Raw genomic sequence first — 27,147 nt, 5'->3', positions numbered from 1 at the left:
CAGGTTCACCATTGTCTGTCCAGCCTGGGCCTGGCAATATTTGAAAAGTCTCACTCAATAGTTCGTTGTTTAGGTCTATTTGTATATATATATATATATATATATATATTCTAACTATTTGCACAGTATTTGAACTCTTAAACTCAATAGGTGTGGAATTCTAAACTTGAACTCTTGATTGATCCTTATCTAATCCCAGGACAGGCTCACAGGGGTGGGAAGTGGAGGCTAGGCACAATTTGGATTGTGCAAAATGATACAAATGAAAGAGCAGGTTTTGACTGAGGAGCCTAGCAACCCAGATTCCAACTCAGATCCTGCCTTGAGTTTGTGCTGGAAGACCTGTGGGAGACATCAGGAGATTGCCTGTTAGAGGGTGAAAATTGAGCAGGGAATGAGACCAGGTCACGCTCAATGAGTGAGACCATTATGAGTCTTAAATGGAGGAGCAGAAAATGCGTTTGGAGCCGGTGAAGTAGAGTCGACCTTATCTACTGCACATTTAACAGATACTGACTGTGGAAGATTGCTGGAGAAGCTTATCTCGTTTGTTTCGCTGAAGACAAATGCTGGAAAAATCTTGCGAGCAAAACCCTGCAGCACAGTAACATGCACAATCGGAACATTGCAGGATAATTTTTACCTTAATGGGACACCGAGTCATATTTTTGAATGGTCATGGTTTATTCCCTTATTTTCCCCTGAGATGGGAGAAATAAGGATAAAGTGTTTTACGTCATTTTGCGTAATAATAAGCAGGAAGTCACATTTCATTGAAAAGTGTAGAGACTACAAACTTAGCTCCTAATTATTCAAGGGTGTTGGACCCACTCACCCTACAGGCCTATTACAGATCAGTGGGTGGGACTTCACTTGCAGAAACTGAAATCAATATGCGCCATCTTGTTTTTGGAAGCTAAGCTAACAAGCGCTGTGGAGAAAGGAAGTATGACAATGACAGAAGAAACTAAACATGATTACACAGAAATCACGGTTCGGTTCATACCTCGGTTCAGACTTCACAGTTCGGTACGATTTCGATACAATGGAGGGAAAAGCAAAACAAAAATACAGAAGGCGTATTTTTTAAATAAGTTTTATTAAAAAAGGCATAGAACCAGTTTATTTGAAGTGCACTGACAATAGTTTTATATAATTAGTTTATTAATTAAATGAATAAAAAGACCTTGTGATATGTTTGGTAATTGTACCTGAATTAATTTAAAATTATTTTGCTATATTTCAGATCAATATATTTGTTTTCCTTAATTTTAATTAACATTATTAATTAACAATGTTACAGTATTCTCATCTGAATTATAAATAATTGATTTCTGTATTAAATAATACTACCATTAAAAACACATTCGATTTTCTTTTTTAATCAATGTAGAATGTGTAATATTAGTGCTCCGAGGACAAGAAATGAAAACCAATTCAATATGAATGTCCAAAAGATGGGACCCACAGACTGTTTTGAAATGAGTTTTTAAAACTTTGTGTGTGTGTGTGTGTGTGATTTTGGTTGGGTGACAGTTGAAGGTTAAAGTTTGTCAAGAGTTTACAGTGTGACAAAAGCATAATGTTGTATTTTATTGCGAGTGTACACAAATATAAGGAACAGGTTTGCAGGTTTAATGATCTGAACAAAATGACGGAGTAACAGTTATGTTTTTTATGTTTCCACTGTTCTATCGCGCACGCGCCCCTCTCTCTCTCACACACACACACACACACACACACACACACACTCCAGCAATGCAATTTTGACATCGCAGCCTGTTCATTATGCGGTCACACGAAGCGTGAATAGAGCGGCAGATTTGCGTCTATCGTGTCTAGTTCGACGCTAGTCCAAAGCGAATAGGACGGGCGTTCACTTCAAACGTTGGCTTTATACGCGCATCCTATTCGCTTTGGACTAGCGTCGAAGATGGTACCACAGCTACCCGATGGTACAGATTATGTGTCACCAAAGAACCCGTGTATCTAACAGTAGTGCCGCATTACATTAATTAATCTGAGCACACGGACGTTTGTGTTGTGATTACTGACTGAACATCCAGGTATCATGCAGTAATACACCATATAGAAATAAATACAAACGAGGAGTAATTCACTAATGAGTTTGCCAATGTGACGTTAACAGGGTTTGTTGTTGTGGGAAGAAGGAGGTGGGAACCGGCGAACATTGAAACATTTTAATAGTAAAATGAACAAATACAAAATTAAAGTATAAGCCAGAAGCCCCTCATTGGCGACTGCTGTAACGTTACACACAACAAAAACAAAACACAACATAAAATCAGGCCTGTTTCTCTCTCGATCTGCCGTCGTCGATCCTCATTTTATGCTTTCGCTCTTCCGTGAAAGACGCGAGACCGGCCTCACAAGTGTCCCTCACACGTCCCTCACCCTCGATCGTCCTGCTCGCCACAGCCAACTAACAAGAAATTTTGTGTGAAATTTTTTGTTTCAAACTCTGGTGACAGCTAACGTTAGCCTTGTAGATGGAAGAGTGATTTTTCTGTTTGCGCTGTTCAGGATTAGTGGATGTGGCTTGCAGAGCTGAGCAATGTGATGCATTGTGGGAGTTGTTGTCTTATACACAAATGCGTCCTTCGGTTATTTTCTGTCTTTTCTCGGTCAAGAGGGCACCAAATTCAAAAATTCTTTTATCCACTTTCAAAAAAGATTAATGTTGAAATGGGTGAAATGCTCCTTTAAAGATTGGATGGCTGACAATCTTGTTCAGTGGAAAGAAAAACATAAATTATGTTTTTTTGGTTGTTCAGTTTTAATAAGGCTGAAAGAGATATCTTAGGCCCTTGGGCTTGCTACCTATACAGGGTCGAGTATAACTTGAGAGTCATTTTTGATTTCTCGCTGAAGTTCGATAAACAAATAAAAACTGTTTTTAAGAATTGTTTCTTTTATCAGAGGGCAATAGCCAAATTAAAAGTGTTTCTTTTAAACCAGTGACTTAGAAAAAGTCATCCATACTTTCATAGTTACATTTTGACTATTGTAATGTTATTTATTACAGGACCTGCCAGACTCATGTTGCATGTCTTCAGCTAGTGCAAAATACCGCTGCTAGAATGCTTATGAAGGCTAAGAAGACTGATCATGTTACCCCACTGTTATCCTCATTAGGCTGGCTACCAGTGCATTACAGGATCTAATACATGGTCTTGACATATGTCCATGCATTGCATGGAATGGCGCCAGACTATTTGGTTAAGTTTATTAATCCATATAATTCAAATGTAATGCTGAGATACTCAAATAAGCTATCATTAATCGTAAGAGCGCGCCTTAAATCTGAAGGTGGCTGCACTTTTGCTGTCACTGACCCAAGATTATGGAACAGCTTGTCTTTTTCTCTGTTGCGTTTTAACTTTTTAATGGATGTTTTATTGTTTATTTTTTTGTCTTAGTTTTAGTTAGTATTTATTTGTATTGTTGCTTTATTCATTTGAGGTACTGTGTAGCCAGAAAAATGCTCTATAAATATATACAATACAATACATTACAATACAAAAAAAAAAAAAATGATTGTTTACAGGGCAACTTTAATATAGTTACCTAGTAGTTGCCTACATTAACGCTTTCATTGTCCAGCAAATTATATTATATTATATTTTTTCAAAACATTAAACTCAACATTATTTATGCAGTTGTAATTATACTTATTCAGATGCAACTTCTGTGCCACCTCTGCAGTGCAAAGATGACTTCTGTTGTTAGATATTTCTTTTGATTGGTAACAGCTCTATATATAAACTGTCTAATATTCTAATTGTATTAATTGATTAAATGGAAGCAATGTCTCAGGCAGTAAGTGGATTTTTAGATGAATTTAAGGAGTGCTGGTCTGGTCTTGGTCTTGTCTTGGTCTCAATTCCTCAAAGTCTTGGTCTTGTCTTGATCTTGACGCACACTGGACTTGGTCTAGGTTTAGGTGGTCTTGACTACAATAAGTTAAAACATATATTTTTCCGCATGTAAAATCAGACCTTACAGAAAGCAGATGGCTCGCAAACGGATATTTCAGCCTCTCTCTGGGAGAGTGGTTCAGAAGCGGGCGGTTCATTGTCAGCTCAGCGACTCGTGAGCAAGACCATTAATTACACAGAGGGAGAGTGTTATCAGGCGACTTCTGCCTCTTTTTTAATGAGACTTTTACAGCGGCGTACAGGAAGGAACTAATTATACAAGGCAGAGACTCGCTTAATGAAAGTGTGGTTATAAATACAGACATCTGTGGAACAAATGAAAAATCATTATGACTTACGTTTTCTCGCATAAAAGAGTCTGATATGAATTAAAGCAATTAGCGAGGAACCACCTGCAGTCATGTGACTTTTCTAGCATATGTGGCCTTGATGCAAATTCTATTTTAATTAGCCAGTATTGTTTTTTGATGAGAAATCCAGTTGAAAATTATCTTTGATTTTGCTTATACATAAAACCTACATGTACAATATCGTAAGCATTATTCCTCATTTCTTTATAAGCATCTGCTTCCACATATACCAATAAAATTACCCATTTTTTACTGTGAATAATTAATATTATAAATATTCCAAACTATTGTTTGGAAAATACTTTATAGTAGATATATATATTATGATTGATTACATTATGCTATTTATTGTTTACTCATTTACTTATTTATTTTAATCTATTTATTTATGTATTACAAAATATTTATTTATTTTCTTATTTTTGCTTATTTATTTAATTGAATCAAATTATTTATCAGCTTAAATGTATATTTGATTTATTAATTTTAATCAAATTTTACTTTTACTTTTAATAAAAATAAACAAAATAAACACTTTCTCTAAACATTTCCACAGAAGCTGTTTGAAAACCTCTGACCTAAAACACCCTGGTAACCACAAGTAACTGCAAGTAACCCTAGATCAACAACTTGGTACCAATTATCAATAGATACCATTACCAATCACAAAGTAACCACTCATAACACCAGAGTAAAGACTTAGCAATGAAAGTACACAGCATTCACGCTAAATAACACTTAAACTTTTTAAAAGTAAAAATATTTTTTTTATTTATTTAGTTTTAGTTTTGGGAAAGGTTTTGTCAAGTCAACATACAAGGTCTGTCTTGACAAATTGTCCTTTTCTAGTAATCTATCATTAGGTAGACCAAACAGACGCCAAAGAACTAGTGCTGATGAAAGCCAACTGAATTGTTGCTTCGCGTCGAGGAAATAAATCTGTGCCTGAATACACCGAAGGACTACATGCGACTGTCAACTAGCATGCGCGTTCTGCATCTGCGGGTAAAGGAGAAAACTGCCTATTTAAGCAGATATATTTGTCTATTCGTCATTCAAATAGGGAAAGCAAAATTAAGACTGCATGTATACAAACGGCGAAGAGCCGAATCTAAGTCGCTCGACGCTCAAAACGGGCCTGACGTTGCCTTGCCTGAGCGTCGGCTAGGTGCGCCACTGGCTTTACTCTGATGAGAAACCCAGAAGACTGATAAGAGATTGCTCCTTCTTCGACTTGTTAGTTAGAATCTGTTTCTATAAATATCATGCATGTTCATATTTCTTTTTGCAGTGTCCACAAATTACCCATCTTAAACTGTTACGTGGTTGTACGTTGGGGACACTGTTTGTGTTGTTCTTGTTCGTTTTGTTGTTTTCTGTTTCCTGCCTTATAGGTCACGTGACGTCTCCCCGGTTGCGAGTGGGCGGGGCCGACTGTTTTTAAAAGGACCGAGATTCACATTCTCTCGCTCTCTCTCACTGGGTTTAGACCTCGCTCTCCCTCTGGTGCGGTCGGACGCCGTGCTCTCTCCCATGTTTCCTCCTCGCCGTGGTTGCTCATGTCGGAGCGGATGCTGTACCCAAAAGCTCCCATGGGCTTGGCCGATGTTGCCTTTGAGCTAGATGGCGTCGGAACGGTGTAAACAGACCATGCATTAACCCCAGTTCCTGTCCTGACATTTGTGTGGGTGTTGTGACGAAGTCGTTTATTTTTGTTTTGAGTTGGTGGTATTGGTGACGGGGTTTTCACTGTTTAGTCTAAGATTATTTTAGAGCAGCAGTCAGTGGACCCGGAAGACTCACCGAGAACTTGTCTTTGTTTTGCACGGGAGGCAGACAAGTGTGTTGGATTCGGTAGATATTAGTGAGCAGGGTTCTTCTTTCTGTTTGCTTTATGTTTATTTTTACCACCAGACTTTGTTGCCGTCCTACCTGTCTTTCTTGTGAACCACTGACAATAAATTACTTTTATATTGTCAACGAACGTTCTTGTGGTTTCTTTATATGTTAGGATGTCCCCGTTTAAATTCATTTAGGGGGCTCGTAACATATAAATGGGGGCTCGTTTTGCCGGGTTTTGGACCTTATTTATTTATTCATTTCGATTTTTCCTTAGTAAAAATCTTTTTCCGTGGGGGGTCGTCCTGCACGCTGTGAGAGAGCGCTTCTTTTTTTTGTAAGCTTCTGTGGAAGTTCGCTGATGTATTTATTTATTTTTCCTCTCTTTTCCTTCTTGACTGCGGCCCGTTTAGGGAATTTTGTATCATTCGAAATGTTTGATTTAGACGCGTTTATTCTCGCTCCTTCGCAAGAACTGTTGTTATCGATCACACGTGATGACCTTGTTAGAGTTGCCGGGCACTATAAACTTGAAGTGAGTGGTGGCCCTTCCAAGGCTGATTTGCAGGAGATGCTTGTGAAAAGGTTGCGAGAACTGGGAGAGTTTGGAAAAGTGGTTCCTGATATTCCTACATCGCCTGATCAGGGTAAGCGTCTTCCTATTGATCCTTCACCTAGTAAAGCAGCACTAGAATTGAAACGTTTACAGTTAAGAGAGAAGGAGATTGAATGGGAACGGGAGAAAAATAAACTAGAGGCTGATAGGCGGTTAGTAAGAGAACGAGAACAAAGAGAACACGAATTTAGGTTAAAAGATCTTGAACTTGCACAAGCATTACGCATTAAAGAGCTCGAAGTGAAGGCTCGTGAGGCTGGTGTAGCGTTTAAGCCAGATCAGTTTGACATAACTCGTAACATTCGTCTTGTTCAACCCTTTAATGAGAGCGAAGTGGATAAGTTCTTTGCACATTTTGAGCGTGTGGCAACAACATTTAAATGGCCTAAGGAAATTTGGACCATGACGTTACAATGTGTCTTTACTGGGAAAGCGCAGGAAGCGTATTCCTCTTTAACTCTGGAAGACGCAGCAGATTATGAAAAAGTTAAACATGCTGTCTTGCGCATTTATGCTCTTGTGCCTGAGGCTTATCGACAAAAGTTTCGTAGTTATCTAAAACCTGAAGCTCTTACATTTGTCGAATATGTTCGAGAGAAAGAAATGTTATTTGATCGCTGGCTTAGTTCACAAGAAGTAACAACTTTTCAATCTCTTCGTGATTTGATTATTCTTGAAGATTTTAAAAACGGTCTTCCTCAGACAGTCGCTACTCATGTTAGTGAGCATAAAAATCTGACACCTGCTCGCGCAGCTGTGTTGGCCGACGAGTATGTGCTCACACATAAGCGTGTCCTGCCTAATTTAAAACTTTCTCAGAATGTCTCGGGTCATTCAAATGCGTCTAAAATGTCTAAAGAAATCGTGCCTGTCCCTGCTCATTCTCCAGACCACCGTCCGTCGCGGTCTAGTGGTATCGTTCCGACCTGCGCCTACTGTAAGAAACGTGGTCATGTTTTGTCTGAGTGCTATACTCTAAAACGTAAAAACAAGACGGCAAGTCAGCCAGCTTCTTATAGATCAGAGGTGGGGTTGTGTGTTTCAAATTTGCCTGTGAGTAGTAACGACCCGATTTCTGATAAGCACGGTTTTGCGCCGTTTATAATGGATGGTTTCGTCTCTTTGCCTGGGGAGCACTTAAAAACTCCAGTAAAAATTCTGCGGGATACTGGTGCTTCACAGAGCTTTATTTTGCGAGATGCATTACCTTTCTGTGATGAGACTTTTACTGGTGATAGTATCCTGGTACGTGGATTTGAAATGGGTCATGTTAGTGTCCCTTTGCATGAGATCTCTCTTATGACTGATTTAGTTACCGGTAACGTTATCGTGGGGGTACGCCCCTCCTTGCCCATTGAAAATGTATCGATGTTACTTGGTAATGATTTGTGTGGGGGAAAAGTTTTACCTTGCCCCATAGTGTCTCCTGACCTTCCAAAAATGGGTACTGATGATCTGTCTATTAGCTTCCCTGAAGTTTTTTCCTCTAGTGTCGTTACTCGGGCCATGGCGAGAAAGGAACTAGAACAGGAGACTGAGGAACAGTTTGATCTAAGCGATACTTTTATTGCTCGACCTTCACCCCATAGCGATAGTGAGTTACGGTTGAATTCGGATTCACTGTCGTTTTCTTCCGAGGTTCCTAAATTTTCTATGAGTCGAGAGGAGCTTATTAAGGAACAGGAAAGTGACCCATCTCTGTCTTCTTTTTTTTCAGAAGTTTTGTCTGAAGAAGATATTGAGCATACGCCGCATGGCTATTTTTTACGGGATGGTGTCTTAATGCGCAAGTGGAGACCTCTTATGGCTTCAGCGCAAGATGAGTGGAGAGTTCTTTTTCAAGTTGTTGTCCCAGTTGCTTTTCGTGATAAGGTGCTGAGTTTAGCTCATGACCATCACTTGGCAGGTCATCTTGGCGTTAATAAAACTACGGATAGAGTGCTGCGTCATTTTTTTTGGCCGGGTATTAAGAGAGACGTTGTGAGATACTGTCGAACATGTCATGTGTGTCAGGTTACGGGAAAACCTAATCAGGTGATTCCGCCTGCACCGTTACAGCCGATTCCCGTTGCTTTTGAGCCTTTTGAGAATATTATACTAGACTGTGTGGGCCCATTGCCTCGAACAAAGACTGGGAATCAATGGTTGCTTACCATCATGTGCAGCTCAACTCGTTTTCCAGAAGCTGTTCCGCTCCGTAAAATCACTGCCCCGGTCATTATAAAAGCCCTGATGGGTTTTTTCTCTCTTTTCGGCCTTCCAAAAACAGTTCAGACAGACCGCGGCACTAATTTTATGTCTCGCGTGTTTGCACAAGTTATGCGTCAGCTCGCGGTCCGCCATGTGACATCCACCCCGTACCGACCACAGACTCAAGGTGCACTCGAGAGGTTCCACCAGACTTTGAAAAGTATACTCAAGTGTTTTTGTCTCGAGTTTCAACGTGATTGGGATGAAGGGGTTCCATCTGCTCTTTTTGCGGTACGAGAGGTTGTACAAGAAAGTTTGGGTTTTAGCCCTTCAGAGCTGGTTTTCGGGCACACGGTTCGTGGACCTTTAAAACTGTTAAAGGAGTCTTGGCTTGCTGAGCCTAAAGATTCCCGCAGTTTGTCGGATTATGTGTCTAAAATGCGTAGTAGACTCAGTCGCGCATGTCAGTTGGCTAGAGATAATTTAGGGCTCTGTCAGAAGAGAATGAAGCAGAGATTTGATCAGAAGGCTGTCTCACGAAGTTTCAGTCCTGGGGATAAAGTTCTTGTGCTGATTCCCGGGTTTGGTTCTGCTTTGCAGGCTCGTTACAGCGGTCCCTATTGTGTCCAACGACGAGTGAGTGACTTAAACTATGTTATCTCTACCCCAGATCGAAAGAGAAAAACTACGCTGTGTCACATCAATCGACTGAAGCGTTTTTGTGATCGAGGAGAAGGTTCAATTTCGGAGCTCAAGTCGCTTTGCCCTTTAGGTAACAGAAATGATGAGCGTGCGTCAAAAGTGGCGCTGTCCAAGAAAGGTGGTGCTGAAGTTGCTGTATCGCTGACTGTGGCGACACCTGCTGAAAATGCGTCTCTATCAGAACAGCTGGGTCCGGTGTTTAGTCCTTTGCTGGAAGATGAGGGTCGTATTCCTTCAAGGGAGATTATTGAAGGGAGAATGGAGAATTCTGAGGTTCTTAATGATTTAGATTTATTTTTGTCTAATTTATCCACCTTAGAACGTAATGATTTAATCTCTCTGTTCAAGCAATATGAGAATCTGTTTCCTGATGTGCCTCGTCGGACAACGAAAATCGAGCATGACATTGATGTGGGCGCTACGCGTCCAATTAAACAACAGCCTTATCGTGTAAATCCACATAAAAGAATGTTGTTTTTAGAAGAGGTGAAGTTTATGCTGAGGAACGGCATTGCAGAGTCTAGTAATAGTCCATGGAGTTCGCCCTGTCTTCTTATTCCAAAGAGTGATGGTACCACGCGGTTTTGCACAGATTTTCGTAGAGTGAACGCTGTTACCAAGCCTGACAGTTATCCCTTGCCACGTGTTGACGATTGTGTTGATCGTTTGGGTTCTGCTGTATTCGTCAGTAAAATTGACCTATTGAAGGGATACTGGCAGGTTCCGTTGACGCTCCGTGCCAGGGAAATCTCCGCTTTTGTGACCCCAGATCACTTCCTGCAGTACACTGCTATGGCCTTCGGTCTTCGAAACGCTCCTGCCACCTTTCAGAGGCTTATCAACAGCGTTTTGGAAGGAGTGTCCAACTGCGAGGCCTATTTAGATGACTTGATCATTTATAGTGATACCTGGGTCTCACACCTGGCCCATCTTTCTACTGTCTTTGACCGATTGTCAGAAGCCAATTTGACCATTAACCTGGCTAAGTGTGAGTTTGGCCAGGCCACCGTGGTATATTTGGGCAAAGTGGTTGGTCGGGGACAGGTGCGTCCTGTCCAGTCTAAAGTGGAGGCGATTCTGAATTATCCTCCTCCAACTACTCGTCGTGAACTCCGTCGTTTCCTCGGCATGGTCGGTTACTACCGATCGTTTTGTAAAAATTTTTCTGTTTTTGCTTCACCTCTCACTGATTTGCTGAGTCCGAAGGTGTCTTTTTCCTGGACTTCCCGGAGTCAAGCTGCCTTTGACTCTATTAAAGCGCTGTTGACTACTGCGCCTGTGCTAGCGGCCCCTAATTTTTCTTTGCCTTTTGCCATCGCCGTTGACGCGAGTGATCTGGGAGCGGGAGCTGTTCTTCTGCAAAATGACGCGGATGGACTGGAACACCCTGTCTGTTTTTTTTCGCGTAAGTTCACCCGCTGTCAGCGTGCTTATTCGACAATAGAAAAGGAGGCTCTTGCGCTAGTGCTTGCCGTCCAGCACTTCGAGGTTTATGTCGGAGGTGCTTTGTCTCCAGTGGTGGTCTATACAGACCACAATCCCTTGGTTTTTCTTGATCGCATGAGAAATTCCAACCAGCGATTAATGCGGTGGAGTTTGATTCTCCAAGGTTGTAACTTGGAGATTAGGCACATTCGAGGACGTGACAATGTAGTTGCAGATGCATTGTCTCGTGCTTGATGTAAATGAGTTAAATAAATTGGGATCAGAGATTTAAATTTATATTTGTTGTACTTAATTTTTTTTTTCTTTCTCCTGTTCAGCAGGTTTTGGAGATCCTGCGGCCTGCGAGTTTGTAGATGTTTATGGATGATTTTTCCTTTGTTGACTGAAACCCCAATTTATTTTCTTTAAGGGTGGGGGTGTTACGTGGTTGTACGTTGGGGACACTGTTTGTGTTGTTCTTGTTCGTTTTGTTGTTTTCTGTTTCCTGCCTTATAGGTCACGTGACGTCTCCCCGGTTGCGAGTGGGCGGGGCCGACTGTTTTTAAAAGGACCGAGATTCACATTCTCTCGCTCTCTCTCACTGGGTTTAGACCTCGCTCTCCCTCTGGTGCGGTCGGACGCCGTGCTCTCTCCCATGTTTCCTCCTCGCCGTGGTTGCTCATGTCGGAGCGGATGCTGTACCCAAAAGCTCCCATGGGCTTGGCCGATGTTGCCTTTGAGCTAGATGGCGTCGGAACGGTGTAAACAGACCATGCATTAACCCCAGTTCCTGTCCTGACATTTGTGTGGGTGTTGTGACGAAGTCGTTTATTTTTGTTTTGAGTTGGTGGTATTGGTGACGGGGTTTTCACTGTTTAGTCTAAGATTATTTTAGAGCAGCAGTCAGTGGACCCGGAAGACTCACCGAGAACTTGTCTTTGTTTTGCACGGGAGGCAGACAAGTGTGTTGGATTCGGTAGATATTAGTGAGCAGGGTTCTTCTTTCTGTTTGCTTTATGTTTATTTTTACCACCAGACTTTGTTGCCGTCCTACCTGTCTTTCTTGTGAACCACTGACAATAAATTACTTTTATATTGTCAACGAACGTTCTTGTGGTTTCTTTATATGTTAGGATGTCCCCGTTTAAATTCATTTAGGGGGCTCGTAACATAAACAAACAAGATGAAGTTTCTCTGCAGTGTTCCCAGTGCTTTAAAACACGCTGTGAATTCTTTGGCGTGACAGGTGTCCCTGCTTTCCAGATCAGTGTCTCACAGGAGTTGCACACTCACAGGCCGACATGAGACGTCAGGCAGGCAGTTCAAGCAGTCCACACATGCCTGAAGCCGAGGCAGCTGCGAGGGGACGAGGGGTTAGGGCTCAGGGCAACTCTGCAACCGTTAGACTCCTCATAAATCAGGCATGTGATTAGCTAAGGACAAAAAAGCAGGAAAATATACGGAGCCCGAGCAATGATGACCCAATATCTTTTCCGCAAAGCGAGAGTAAATGTTGAATCAAAGTCAAATATAGTCTGCACTATATAAATTATCGATTGATTATTATTAAAGCTACTATTAAAGTTCTCAGTCAAGAGCAGTGAGTGATTTCCTCTGTGTTTTGTTGTTTAATTAACATTAAATAGATAGTTCTCCCAAAAATTGTAATTGTCATAATTTACTCTCTCAAGTTGTTTTAAACCTGAATAAGTTTCTTTCTTCTGTTTAAATTATTTGGAAGAATGTGGGTAACCAAACAGTTGATGTACCCCAGTGATTTCCATAGTAAATTTTTCCCTATGGAAGTCAATGGGGACCAGCAACTGTTCGGTCACCCACATTCTTCAAAATATCTTCTTTTTTGTTCAGCACAAGAAATAAATTAATACAGGTTTGGAACAACATTGACAGTGAATAAATAATGACAGAATTTTTATTTTGGGGTCAACTATCCATTTAAGAACAAGCAGCTGCATTTTTATTATTAGGGCTACTGTCACTTTAAGACCTGTACGCGACACGTCTAATATACACGGAGCATTTGACAAGCAGATTTCTCTCAATTTTCTCGGTTTGCTTTGAGTTTAGACATAACCAAATGTTCTAAACCTTGTGTGTATTTGAGAGTATTAGCGAAATAATACTCGAAAGATAACTTAGTCCAGCAACCAGGCGCTGTTAGACAAGCTTTTAGTGCATGTGCACGTCGGGTGTTCGCGCTCAGAACAGCGCATCAGCAGTGAATGACATATTTAAAGCTTTAAAGCACATGCAAATTAACTTTTGTGAACTCGCTGAACTGATGTAGCCGTTCCTCTGCGTTAATATTGCGAGTATTTGTCGCGTTGTACACTAATGCTATTGAGACGGAGGTGTCAGGACTGCAACTGACAGAAAGCATGATATAGCTGCTACATATTTCTACAAAAGCAGTCAGCAGCTTGCTTGGAGCAAGGATCATAGCGCAAATTTGAAATATATCGATATATCGCCCAGCCCTGGTGACCTAACTGTGATGTTGTCAACTGACAACGATACCAGCGCGAGAGCGACTGAGATACGAAATTGAGAAGGTGAACAAGCTGAACCAATTAGACATTCTCTGGCTGAACGCAAATACGTCCTTGTTGATACTTTGAAAGGAACTTTCTGTACGCACGTCAGCCAGTTATGGGTTATGTCCTCATATTCTCTCCTTTTCACTCCGGCTGCCGACACCCGTCCCCCCCTTTTTTTTTTTTTTTAACAGATCTGCATGATTCACGTAGGTCACATTTTCAGGTCGGAAAATCCGGAATTCCGGATTAATCCGGAAAAATCACATCCCTGATAAATATGTGCTAAACTGTGGCGAGCTGGTCTTCTGTCGACCAAACTCGTGACACTTCATTCTGTATCTCAATCTAAGATTACTTGGGCCTATAGTCTCTGTGCAAACCAATTTAAAAAAAATAATAACTCAAAGAAAATGAAAGCCTCTTAGCTGGGCCTCAAAAAGGTGGCAGAAATTAGTGAAAGGGGTCATACTATGAATTTTTTTTTCTTGTTCTTTTGAGGTAAAAGAGAGGAATTTATCATTACTCTAAAATGTATTATTAATACAAATCCTACCTAGTCAAACTAAATGATGTTCAATGTCAAACAGAATGCATTAGAATAGCGATACACCAGAAAAACAAAAACAAACACCCTTACAGCCTTAATTTACATAGCAAACAAACAGCTTTTGCTTTCGTCAACACAAATAAATTTGTTTGTACCCTGCCAGAGTCTGGCACGCTGCACAACAGCGCTGACACAAAGCACGGGGCACACACACACATAGACATCCGCCCAACACCACCACCGTTGGGTTTTCATGTGTTATGGGGACATTAGCCCCTTACACAGCAATCCCGTTAAATTACCGTAAAATTGCCAGAACGACTTTACCGGTAAATTCCAAAAAGTGCTGTTCACATAATGCAACAGCATTCTGTCTTTTTACCGCTAGCAGGCCATTCACACATCAGATCTAAAATACCAGTAAACTCTGTGACGATGCCATTAACCTGGAAGTGACCTCTAAAGTTGTTGACAAATCTTTTCATCTGCCCGGATGAGGAAAAGCGTTTTAGTTTCAGTATCACTCCAATTTTAAGACATTTGTAAATGGTGCTGAGTAAATACGTCATCTGTGTCATAATTTTATCAATGGCTCAGAGCCGTTGCTCTTTCAAAAGCTTCTGATTGCCCAAATCACTTCTTGCGTTAGTGCGTTCTGACCTTGTACATGCAAAATACCGGTAATCTTCACACAACGCATATACTGGTAATTTACGGATAATGTTGCAACTTCCCTTACTGGTGAATTGCCCGAACTGGTTTATTTGAAAAGGTTCATGTCACACATTATCTGTTATTGGTAAAGACTATGTGTAACTGGGGCTATACTGTACAAAATGCATATTCTATCCCCTAATCCTTTTACATTTTATGCTGTTTTCATCAAAGGGAGCGAAAAATGTCCAGACAAGGACCTCAATTTAGGTCCCCACAGTAACACGAGTGCCCATGAGTCTGTGTGCATTCAGGTTGAAGTCCCCACTGGGATAGAAAAAAACATGTACACATGCACACAACCCACAAAAAAGAGATTTGGACATTTGGACTGACCAACAAAGGTCATTCTTTTAGAATGGCACTGAATAAACACTAACTAAAATATCACATTATCATGACAATATCATGGTATTCTGTGAAGCACCTTGGATTACAGTGTAAATTGTAGGCCAATGAAAATGGTACTCATTCAGTTCTATGGTAAAATGTATACATTTATAACTTTATTTTTGGGGGGTGAACTCTCCCTTTAAGAAAGTATACACATTCAATACTGATTTCATGTTGAATCAAAGTTAGATGCACATTAAATGTGACCTCTAACTGTAGTGACAGAGCTATTGCAAGTTAACACATTAAGACGGGCCACAGTGACAAACTTGGCCAAGGTTGCAGCAAAATAATTCCTGTAAACAAACTCATTTCTTGAGCACTTCAGCTTGCACGCAATGAACAAGAAAGCCACAAAACAGACTGCTTTCTTGTGCTGAATTGTCTTGGAGGGCACCTTCAGCATTGAGACCACAAGAATTAGGAAAATGTTCACAAAACCTGTAGCATCACCATATTAACAAATACTACAAGCCTTTCTTAAGACATCCCACCAGCTTGCTTGCTTCCCTATCATCATTTGCTGGGTATGGCAGGCGGATGACCTGAGGGGCGGCGGGCATCATTACCAGAGCAGATCACCATCCATCCATCAGAGAGAGGCGGGATTAGAGAGTCACACCGGGCCAAAACCACACACGGCTAGTCACAGACCTATCTATATATAATCCATCCAGCTCTGCCAGTTCCTGTGTCAAGGTTATGTCTGCGCTCTCTGTATGCAGCTCTCCTCCTCTGTAAAGGCCAGAGGGAGCCGCTGATCAATGTCTTCCCATCTCAACCCATTATGTTTCCCTTTAAAATACAAGGCCGACAGTGCTGTCTAATCACTTTCCTTCATCTGAAAAGTAGAGGTCTGGATCTACGGTCCAGCTGTGAATTTGAAAACCGTCCAAAACACGGGACCCATTGATCTTGTCAGATCCCTGTCGGATTGATAGTGATGAATGTTTTTGCCCCTTCAGAGTAATACACCAGGTATAGAGGAACGTGGCAATGCATCTTTTATTATCTCAGTGTTTTATGACAATATTATCTTATGCATACTAGGGGTTGAACGACTTCAGATTTTTTGAAGTCGACTGTTATGACATCAAAGTCGAGTCGACGTCGACTAGTCGCTGACGTCATTCATAAAAACACAAGAGATGTGACAGATTTGCAACATGCCACAATTTGCAATTAATTAACAGAAAATTATACAGACGCTGACAGCTCATAATGGGGCCGTTTACACCTGGACACTTCATGCTTTTTTAGTGACCTGATTTATCAAAACTATTCCATTTACACCTGGTCACATAAATATGTTTTCGCATCCGATCTTCAAACAACGCGCTACATGCAGATTTAACGGAGTTCACGTCACCGAAAGCAACAGTAATGATCTATTGATCATCAGCTAATTTCACAATCAAAGACCGCAATAAGAGAGACAGCACTGGTAAGATCATTTTGTTTCTTTACTTTTAACGAAGATGATTGTGTGTTAAGCGTCTGTGACTTACTTTCACTTTGATTTACGATAGTTTGCACGTTGGCTTTATGAATAACGTTAGATGCTCAGCTGCGGTGCGTGTTATAGCTTCGTCATGAATATAATAGCACAGGCTGCTCTCACACATTTTATTTCAGCATTTTTGGGAGAAGTCCAATTGCGGTTTCAACAACCAGATGCCTTTACACGAGTCCAGTTTCGTCTGTAAAGCGACCCAGACTGCCTCATGAAGTGGTTTGAGCGATCGGATTTAAATCCTTCTCGAATGCGTTTCGGAGGGCATTTATCTTATACCTGGTCTTTTCGCAAACGGATAGCAATCAGATCACAGAAACATGTGAAGTGGCCAGATGTAACGTTAGCTAAACAGCCCGTTGTTTACATCATCAGGATGAAAAGAAAAGAAAGCTATAAATTCACATCTGCACATTAGTGATGGATCTAAGTAATACCAAATACTATTCCTATTGATTGCGGGTGAATTAGATGCATTAATATGTTTAAATAAATATATGAAAAAAAAAGGCTAATGTTTGAATAATTTTAAAAGACACTGCTCGCATTTCCCAGTAAAACAGAGAGCGTGCGTCATGCTTTTACTTTCTTTTTCAACAATATAGTGGTGCTACGTTAGTAAAGTAGGCTACTTCCATACGCTTTATGTGCTGCTTTCTTGCTGCAATGACCCTCTGGGCTCTTCATCTGTTGTCGTCTTAAACGCGGCCATATACTATTAAAATTAGCGCAATCATATAGTGTCACATGATCAACACGACTAGTCGACGTCAAGCTAAAAGCGTCACGGCATTGCATTAAGGTCGACTAGTCGACTAATCGACTAGTCGGTTCAACCCCTAATGCATACGTGTTGTGCAGAAAGCCCTTATATGAAGATGGTTTTATGCAAATGTCACCTCCTGCACGCGGCCGCTCATTTAGAATACTCGAAATTCACTAACATTAGAAAGAGATTTAGATCAAATTCATGTGCGAGCATACGTGTTGTGAACTAGGCAGATTTTTTTCATGAGAAGTTCTCCTGTGCATACAAATACGGAAATATCTGCGCAATTATAAGGAAAAGAGTCCCGTTGTATGTTTTGTTATTTACATAAAATGTAAAATCTAGATGTAAAATTTGGTCAAGTTTTTGTCTTTATCGGGCCCTGAGAGGTGGATTCTGCATATTTTGTGTAAATGATGAACTGATGTTCATGGGAATCAGTCCAAAGTTAAATGCCTGTGATTTCCTAGAATAGCATACATGGAAAAAAAAACCTTATTTAGCTGAAAAGAAAACACAGGATGTCATCAGGCAGGTTTCTACAAAATTATCACTCGCCATGAGGTGTGAGATGAGAGACTTACATATACTCGTACATATACACACACACACACACACACACACACACACACACACACACACACACACACACACACACACACACACACACACACACACACACACACACACACACACACAAAAGTCACACAAGGAGGTGTTGGAAAAGGTTAATTTTGGCCTTGGTCTATAACAAAACTGTGAAATCTAATCTCATCACAGGAACCAATTTTATGGCAACTTCAAATGTCCTAAATTGATTTTTACACCAATTCTAAAATGTGCTAATAAGATCTGATTAATTTACTGTGTTTCTCCCATCTGTATACAAATAATAGCAGATACAGATAACAACTCCATTCAACACTACATCTGCACATCTTTACAATACAATATATTTAATCCAATCCAGAGATAAACAGATTTTTGATGGACTACATCCATGACGTACTTAGCAATTGTCCAAAAAAGAAGGGAAAAAAGAGCTAATTTGATTAGGCTTTCAATGAGACTTAATGTGAACCAAAACAAACAAAGAAAAAACAAAATCTACAGAAGTCACAGCAGCTTGAACTGGAACAGACAGACATCAGGGAGGCAGGATAGGATTTCTGGAAATAAATATAGTGCTTGAGCAGCGGAGGACTGTTTTTATCCTGTTTAGCAGAAACGCAGTGGTTCATTGATGCAGTGAAGACGAACGACACGTGGATCAAGAGACGCCCATTAAATGCTATGCTTTGGCCTTGCTAAACACAACTTTTGAAGACACTATTGTCTACTGTGGAGCTGCTTTACAGAAGAATTTGAATTTGCCTCATGTGATCATCATTTTTCTGTTCCCGTTTTACCGTGAATCTGCTTTGAAACAATCTTTATTGGATAAAGTGCTATAGAAATAAATGTGACTTGGCTTGGCTATGAACTGCTATGATAATATGCAAGAGTAGCAAGAGACAAAGTGAGCTCCAATTAAAGCTAAAAATACTGTAATTTGAGTCCTTTCTTGTCATTTTGACAATCAACAGGGTCTAAAACTCCACTTCACATGAGTGGAGGAGCGCAGTATGCTGGAGATAAAGGCACAGCAGCAGACGCTGAGTTATCAGTTCTTTAATGCCATGGTGTGCTGGGTTTGCACGGTGGGTCGCTCTATCGCAGCACGGAACAATGGGACTCTCGCTTTGACTGTCTACAGGATCCAGTAACTCCGAGAGAAACACACTTGATTCATTTGCAGTTTAGTCTGCTGGGAAACCATACAAAGACGTTCTTGGAACCAAAAGCATTAAAAAACCAATCGATTAGCATTATTTAAAAAAAAAAAAACGCGGAAGTGAGATAGCATTTTAGCACTTCCGGTTCCCTCACCCTAAAGTCTATGGGTTTTTTGAATGGGTTTTTGTTAAATCGCCTGAAATAGGGTCTGTGGTGAACAAAACCTCTAATTATTTTCACGTTTTGATCTATGACATAAAACACACCATATAGCCTGCTTGTGTTTTTTTAAACTTTATTGTTTGCTTGTGTTTTTTTTTTTTTTTATATATAGGCTTCAAAACGAATACATTTAAAGATGATCTTGATAGACAAAACCTGTAAAGGTCACAACTCTTTGTTAAACACAGATCTTATTTTTTGCGATTTTCCAAAAGTCTATGGGGAAAATGCAAAGCTTTTCGATCAGGGGAACCCATGCGCTGCTAACTTCCGAGTTGTCCTAAAAAGTGACGTCATAACTTCGGCACTCTATACCATCAGGACATTACTATTGCTCAAAATCAGGCTCAAAAGTTTGGGGTCAATAAGATTTTTTATGTTTTTTAAATAAGCCTCTTATACGGAAGCCCTGAACGTATACGTAACGTAAAAAATTAAAAATAAAAAAATCTGTAAAAAAAAATAAAATAATCAAATCTAGATTTAATCAAAATTTTATCAAATCTGTAAAAAATTAAATCTAGCATTTCAAGATTAAAGTCGAAACATCTTGAGAGTACAAGAATACAGTCTTTCTTCCGTATACGCTGCATGTGTGCTTGCCATTGTTTCATATTGCCGCACACACAGGCATTCATAATGGTGCATAGCAAATGTTTCACACTGGATGTGTGTGTGTGTGTGTGTGTGTGTGTGTGTGTGTGTGTGTGTGTGTGTGTGTGTGTGTGTGTGTGTGTGTGTGTGTGTGTGTGTGTGTGTGTGTGTGTGTCAATCTACCAGCATCCCATTATAGGACATTATAAAATATACTGCGCCGGAAAAGCTATAGAAAAACCAACCAGGAAAACACTTTTCAGACTGGATGGAGATATCCAGCTTTATGAATGAATTAATTAATTAATGAATGAGCCATTTATATGGCACTTTTTAGACATCTAGGCCTACACTCAAAGCACTTTACAATTATATCAGAGAATCTCTCCTCAACCACCATTTGTGGTTATTAAATCTGAGGAAATCACAAGATCCGGACAAATTATCTAAATGATTGGATACAACTTTAATCTCGAAACGTTTAGACTTTAATCTCGAAATGCTAGATTTTTATTATTTTTTAAGTTAGTTTTTTTTTTTTTTTTTTCACGTTGCGGTTCAGGGCTTCCCGTACTCTTATGATCACCAATGCTGCATTAATATTTTGAAGTATATTAGAAAACAGTTATTTTAAACTGTAATATTTTTATATTATTGTAATTTATTCCTCAGCATCATTACTCCAGTCTTCGGTGTCACGTGATCCTTCAGAAATGAGCTGCTGATTTTCTGCTCACGAAACATTTCTTATCATTATCAGTGTTGAAAACAGTAGTGCTGTTGAACCATGATACATTTTATTTTTCAGTTTTCTTAGATGAATAAAAAGTTTAAAAGAACAGCTTTTATTTAAAAAAAATTATTTAAAATTAAAAAAATTTATTTAAAATTGTAAATGTCTTGAAAAGAAAGAAAGTTTACATTTCTTTATTTTGAATGATAGTGTATCAGACCACAATTATAAACAACAGTTATCAACAGTTGCTTAGATAATCAGACTTATGATTTTTGTCTTGATAGGTAGTAAAAAAGGTTATTTTTTATTTATTTTTTACTCTTTGGATTAACATGCACTGATGAATTATTCATTATAAAAAAAACAGGAATGTGCATTAAGAAAGTAAAAAAAAAAAAAAAAAAAAAAAAAAAAAATTTACAGAGCACATTCAAGTTCAGATTTAGAGCTTTAATTGGAGCAGTTGTTCGTTTGAACTTAGAACGCGTGACACGTGACATTGTGAAAGTGCCAAAGTCATGACTGCATGACACAGAGAAAATGAACTCCCAAGAGCAGCTTCTCTCTGCTTCTGCCCTCGAGTTGCTTGTTTTCTACAGTAATTTCAGAGCTAAAGAGATGGAACGACAACTCAAAGTATGAGACTGTGGCTTTACGACTGGAATCCATCATAAAAGAGCAATTAAACAGTAAGTGTTGCTGATTGGGCTTGAAGGGGGCACAGCGTCGGAATTATCCCTGTCCTCGTGCTGCCATCAGAGGGCAGGACTCGAGGGGTGTGGAATTTCCAGACTGTGAAAGGTTAGGAGGCACCCAGAGAGAACGCATTGTGCCACCACAATTAATCACAGGATTCAACAGCGCAAATATGACATTTGATGATCTGGTGTGAACGTGGTGCAGATACACAAGCTGTGTTTGTGTATTGAGATGGTCAAAACGAGGATTCCTTCGCCTAATAAAATACTAGTCTCAACATGGGGAGTTTGACATGGAGCTTGACTTCATGTATATTTCAGAAATTATAGACACAATGATCTTGCTCAATACTTCAATACTGTGCTCAGAGGTGTAAATACTACTTAGAGGTGTAAAGAGAACAGATATTTTACAGCAAAAATGACTCAATTAAGTCAATAGGAATTGAGTAAAAGTCTTGAGTAAAAGAGTATCTGATTTTAACAGTGTTTTGCTTGTACTGAATTCATGTTTAAAGATGCACTAGTCCTCAACACCTAAGAGACATATTTGCCAGTGGAAAACAAAGGAACAGTTGATTTGTGAGATCACAGGTTTTTTAAGGTCGAAATAAAACCGAACACCTCAAAATTGCAATAATTTAAGGTCAACACAACAGCCTCTTAAACGTCTACAAACACTCAAGTCTCAGTTAAGCTCAAGTGCTCAAAAATGGCTTAAGTAAACCAATACCTTCAAAAAGCACTCTTCAATATAACAAATAAATAAAATAATGTAAGGTATAATTCAATATGCCCACCATCACAACGCCATTGCCAAAATGAAACGAAAAAGCAGCATGGGCACACACATTTTAGAACAGATCAGATCTCATCACAACATTTTTCAGTTTTGTGACATTAAATTGATGATTCCCACCCAAAATCAAAACTTCATAGTCACTGTTGAACATCTTTATTTGCTCACAAAAGTCAGTTTTATTCTCATTTGGCACTTATGAACATATATACTCTGTCTCCAAAGGGAGCAGTTTAAGATGCACTCCCAACATGTTCCCAAAAAAGCACTATGATGACTTCTAGTTCAGCCAAAATCGAAGGAAAACATCACAAACATCCTCTGGGGAGAATACAATCCCAGTATGCATTAAATCAACTATGGCAGACAGGACGTGTGAGAAATGTTAATCATAAACAGAGCCTCATTCAACACTGAATAATTATTTACAAATATTTTGATGTGCTTTGCATTTCATGCTTTTAGAACAATGCACTGTTAACTTATCTTTTATATTTTTTTGTATATTTAAATTGACATATTTATTAAAAAAAACAATAACAGCAAAGTCTCAGTAAGTTTGTGTTGTTGTTTTTTTGCATTGCTTCAAAATTAATGGAGGGCATTTTCTGCCAATTTTAAACAAATAAATTAAATGATAAAATGAAAACTAAAACCATTTCATTATAGACAACTGTACTTATGTCAACAGTCAATACATTGTCATTTGTCATTTAAAATTAGCAGAAAATGCCGTCCATAAAAATGAACTACAATAATACAGTAAACGAGCGTATTCATGTGGTTTGTTTCTGTTAATTCTAGGTGTTGTTTTGTCTGTTATTTATAGACTCCTTCTTTAAGGCTCATTAGTCATCAAATCCTGTGTACACACTGCAGGTGTTGCCGGCATGGATGTGCAGCTTTTAATCTCGCCAAGCTGAGTGCTTACTAAAAAACAGCTCACGAATCATCATTTCAAGTCATCTCAAGTTCATTTCAATTCTGACATGACCAAGCTGATGCATTGCCTTTGCAAACAGCTTACAGCAAGGCACTGAGTTTCCAAATTCATCTTTAATAAATAAAAACGAATCAGACAGAGAGCAAGAGCACCTTGATGCTGCTCCCGATTGGGCCAAAGGCAGCCTTGAGAAGCAGGCCGACTGAAGACATCATTGTGAGCGGAGTAGATGTCATGGTTATGAGCGTGAAACTGCAGGCAAGAAGGATGGTGGGATATAAATTAGGAGTCAGCAGGGTGAAGTGGGCGGTCGGACTCTCTCTAACAAACCTCCACGGTTCTGTCAATCAAACAAGCGTCCCAGCGGACTGTTCGTGAAGTCTCATTCATATTGAACACAACAATGGTTAAGCTCTCTGAAATGGCCAGTAACAATCTGGCTTTAATTCCAAATGAACCTTTTACAAGCTGATGACATGATCTTGTTTGCATTTGCATGGTTTTAGCTGTGATGAGAGGATATTGGATCCAGTGTATTGGATATTTTAAAAAAAAATATCATTTGAAATATAATTTATTAAAGATAATCACATCTAGTATAATTAAAAAAAAAAAAAAAATATATATATATATATATATATATATATAAATAATGTATCCTGTCAAATCTAAAATAATTTAAAGGCATACAGTAGTTCACCCAAAAATTCTGTCACCCACGATGGTGATTAATCACATCCAAAATAAATGTTTATGTTTGTAAACACAATATATGTAAATATATATATATATATATATATATATATATATATATATATATATATATATATATATATATATTAGGGCTGTCAGTTTAATGCATTATTAATGGCGTTAACACAAATTCATTTTAACGGCGTTAATTTTTTTTATATCGCACGATTAACGTCTTTTTGTCCTAGCAAACTTTGTAGTTTTTTCACATGCTTTTGCAACAGGAAGCGGCATGCGTCCTGATCCATTTTGGCGTCTCGCGCTCGTCATCCACTCAAAGCCGGCTCACAAGCCCAAACGTGTGTTTGCGGCGTGCCTGTTGTATTGTTTACGGTCTTGATCCGCTTGCGCTTTGGTCGAAGAAGCAACAAAACGTCCTCACGCGGCGCGATTGCCATTGAAATGAATGGGTTCAAAGCGCAGCGCGAGGACGTTTTGTGCCGTACATACTCGTTTCGCCAAATAGTAACATTACTTTTGAGTGGATGACGTGTGCGAGACGCCGAAATGGATGCCCTAAGAAGATTCTGATTGGAAAGTTTACTTTTAAAAAGTTGCCATATTGTCCCATTGACAAGACCAAGTGATCTGTGTTTTGTCGTTGTAAACTGAGCTATCATCATCGCAGCACGTCCAGTCTGAAACGCCACTTGATGATGGCTAAGAAAACACACACACACACACACAGATGATGCGAATTCTCCACCCCCTCGTCAATATCAGGACCTCGTCAGTATTTCTTTCACCCTTTTATTGATAGACAGTGTTACATTGTGTGAGAGATTATTTATATATGTTAGTGTGAAATTGACCACTATTCCAACGTTATTTTCAATAATAATAATAATAATAATAATAAAAAACATTTGCACTAAACAAGCAAATCTACTTTTCCATGTTGATAAGAGCATTAAAATGAGAAAAAAAATAATGTAACAAAAAGAAATCAAAAGAAAGAAATCAAATTAATGTGATTAATCGCGATTAAATATTTTAATCGTTTGACAGCACTATATGAAGAGTTCAGATGCAAAAGCCTCTAAATGCCATTTGAAATTTTCTTCTTTAATGATGATTTTTATCAAACTTGTATGTTTAAGTTCAGTAATTTCACTTAAATAACAATTAATAGGTAATTATCATTGCCATTTAAGTGAAATCACTGAACTTAAATATACAAGCTTGATAAAAATTATCATTCTAGAAGAAAATTTCAAATGGCACTTAGAGGCTTTTGCATCTGAACTCTTCATATATATATATATATATATATATATATATATATATATAAAATGTACAATAAAATATTTTTTTCCTAGCTAAGTATATGTTGAAAACAGAAAAACCTGGACCAATGAAAGTTTGTTGTTGGATCAGAATAAGCTTTGGAGCTCAAAAAAGTCTGGCTATGCAAGACTAGAGTAAGGAGCCTACGAGACAAGAATGAGCAGAGAGAGAAGGCAGTGAGATGGAAATTGGATGTTAGTGCCAGAAGAACGAATTCAAATTGATTATCATGTCACAAGAGTGTTACTGCATGAGAAAATGGGTTTATTTCAATATGACCAACTGTAAAACAGTCTTCAAATATCAATCTGGTTTGTTTACATCATCGTCCCTTGACGATTTTGCATTCTGTTCTTTTTAAAGCGACCGGCTGTGTCACGACCTCTGTGTAACGGTCGATTATATTATAGCAAGTCCACAGCAGCGAAACCTGATCCAATCTACTCGATGCATCTGTGCCACAGTCAACCTGCCAGCAAAATACTGCTTCCATACTTCAGCCGAGATCCAATTATTAGATTGGCTCTCGGCACAGAAAGAGCTGACCACATGTTTATTTGAAACGCCTAATGGCTTGAAATGAAATGTTTAATTCAAACGGCAAGTACCTTTCCACGTTATCAAGGTTTCCGGCCACTCCGAGTCCTCCAATGGCGTAAAGCTTGCCGTCGTACACCACGCTGTTGTGCCGGCACCGCGGGACTGTCATCCGAGACACAAGATTCCAATTATCCAGCAGGGACATGTAGCACCACACGTCTGCCAGCGTGACTCCCGACTCAATGCCACCTAAAGAGGGTACAAGCCCAGGCAAATGAGTGCTGAAGTCTCCATTTACACCCTCCGACATCACACCTTCATTAATAAGATACATAAAATAAAATTAAAAACTCTCCACACTCACATCTCCCTCTCTCTATGGGATTTTAGCTGGTTCCAAAAAAAGACTGTTTTAGTGTGAGTTTAAGTCATGACATGGTAACTGTGTTGAAATGACTGAGAATATTTGATTATAATTCAAAATAACATAACATAAGTTAAGTTAAATTAGGGCAAATAAAGGGTTAAAATAACAAACTGAACACTACAACTGCTTAGCATTTCTGATTCTTTATTGTTATATATATATATATATATATATATTCAATTTAAAATGAGCACTCTTTACTTGCTTTCTGTGTAAAGTTTTTGTTTTACATGAGACTTAACAACTTCCCTTTTTTTCCATATACTATTAGGGAATTGGATAAGTCAATAAGTGCTCTTCTGCCGCCAAATTAGTTTTACAAATAATCATTCAAAATAACATTAAAATTTGGGGCTTTGAAGTGCTGAAAAAAGTGTGAAGTATTTGAAAGCCCTTAAAAATGCTTGAATTTCACTCTAAAAAAAGGTTTTCCACTTCAGTGATGTTTTGATCTGATATGTGTGGTTTCTAATAGAATTCTGTGCCGAATTTGAATGCTTGCCACTAGATCTCGCTGCGAAGTTATTAATTCTGCTGTGAATTCAAAAGCTTTCTCAATGGTTCTCCCAGTGCTCTGAATTAATGGTGTCGCGTGATTGAGATCAGCCCGTGAAAAAACCTGTTCTGAGTTCGTTCTGCGCTGTCTATTGCTCTGCGCTGGTTAAACGAGAAGCGCTGTTTCGTATAATTTCCTTTCGTTTGCCGTTTGATGTTTCTCAAATATAACAGAAGTTTCAGCTCTTATTAGCAGACCGGCTGCATTTAAGGTGCTGTATGTAACTTTTTCACTCTACTAA

General features: G+C 39.1%; 1 protein-coding gene across 2 annotated transcripts in view; it reads right to left on the bottom strand.

Moving 5' to 3' along the window:
- LOC120488200 (kelch-like protein 29) overlaps positions 1-27,147 on the bottom strand; it is a 256,509-nt gene that overhangs the window by 38,541 nt on the left and 190,821 nt on the right. For both annotated transcript variants that reach the window (XM_039684777.2, XM_039684778.2), the window contains one exon: positions 25,992-26,172. In XM_039684777.2, the coding sequence (XP_039540711.2) occupies positions 25,992-26,172 (181 nt within the window). The remainder of the gene's footprint in view (positions 1-25,991; positions 26,173-27,147) is intronic.

The sequence above is a fragment of the Pimephales promelas genome, chromosome 15 (genome assembly GCF_988280905.1).
Source record: "Pimephales promelas chromosome 15, fPimPro1.hap1.1, whole genome shotgun sequence".
Lineage (NCBI taxonomy): Eukaryota > Metazoa > Chordata > Actinopteri > Cypriniformes > Leuciscidae > Pimephales > Pimephales promelas.
Note: the sequence above shows the minus strand (reverse complement) of the source record. Positions and strands in the feature narration are given on the sequence as shown.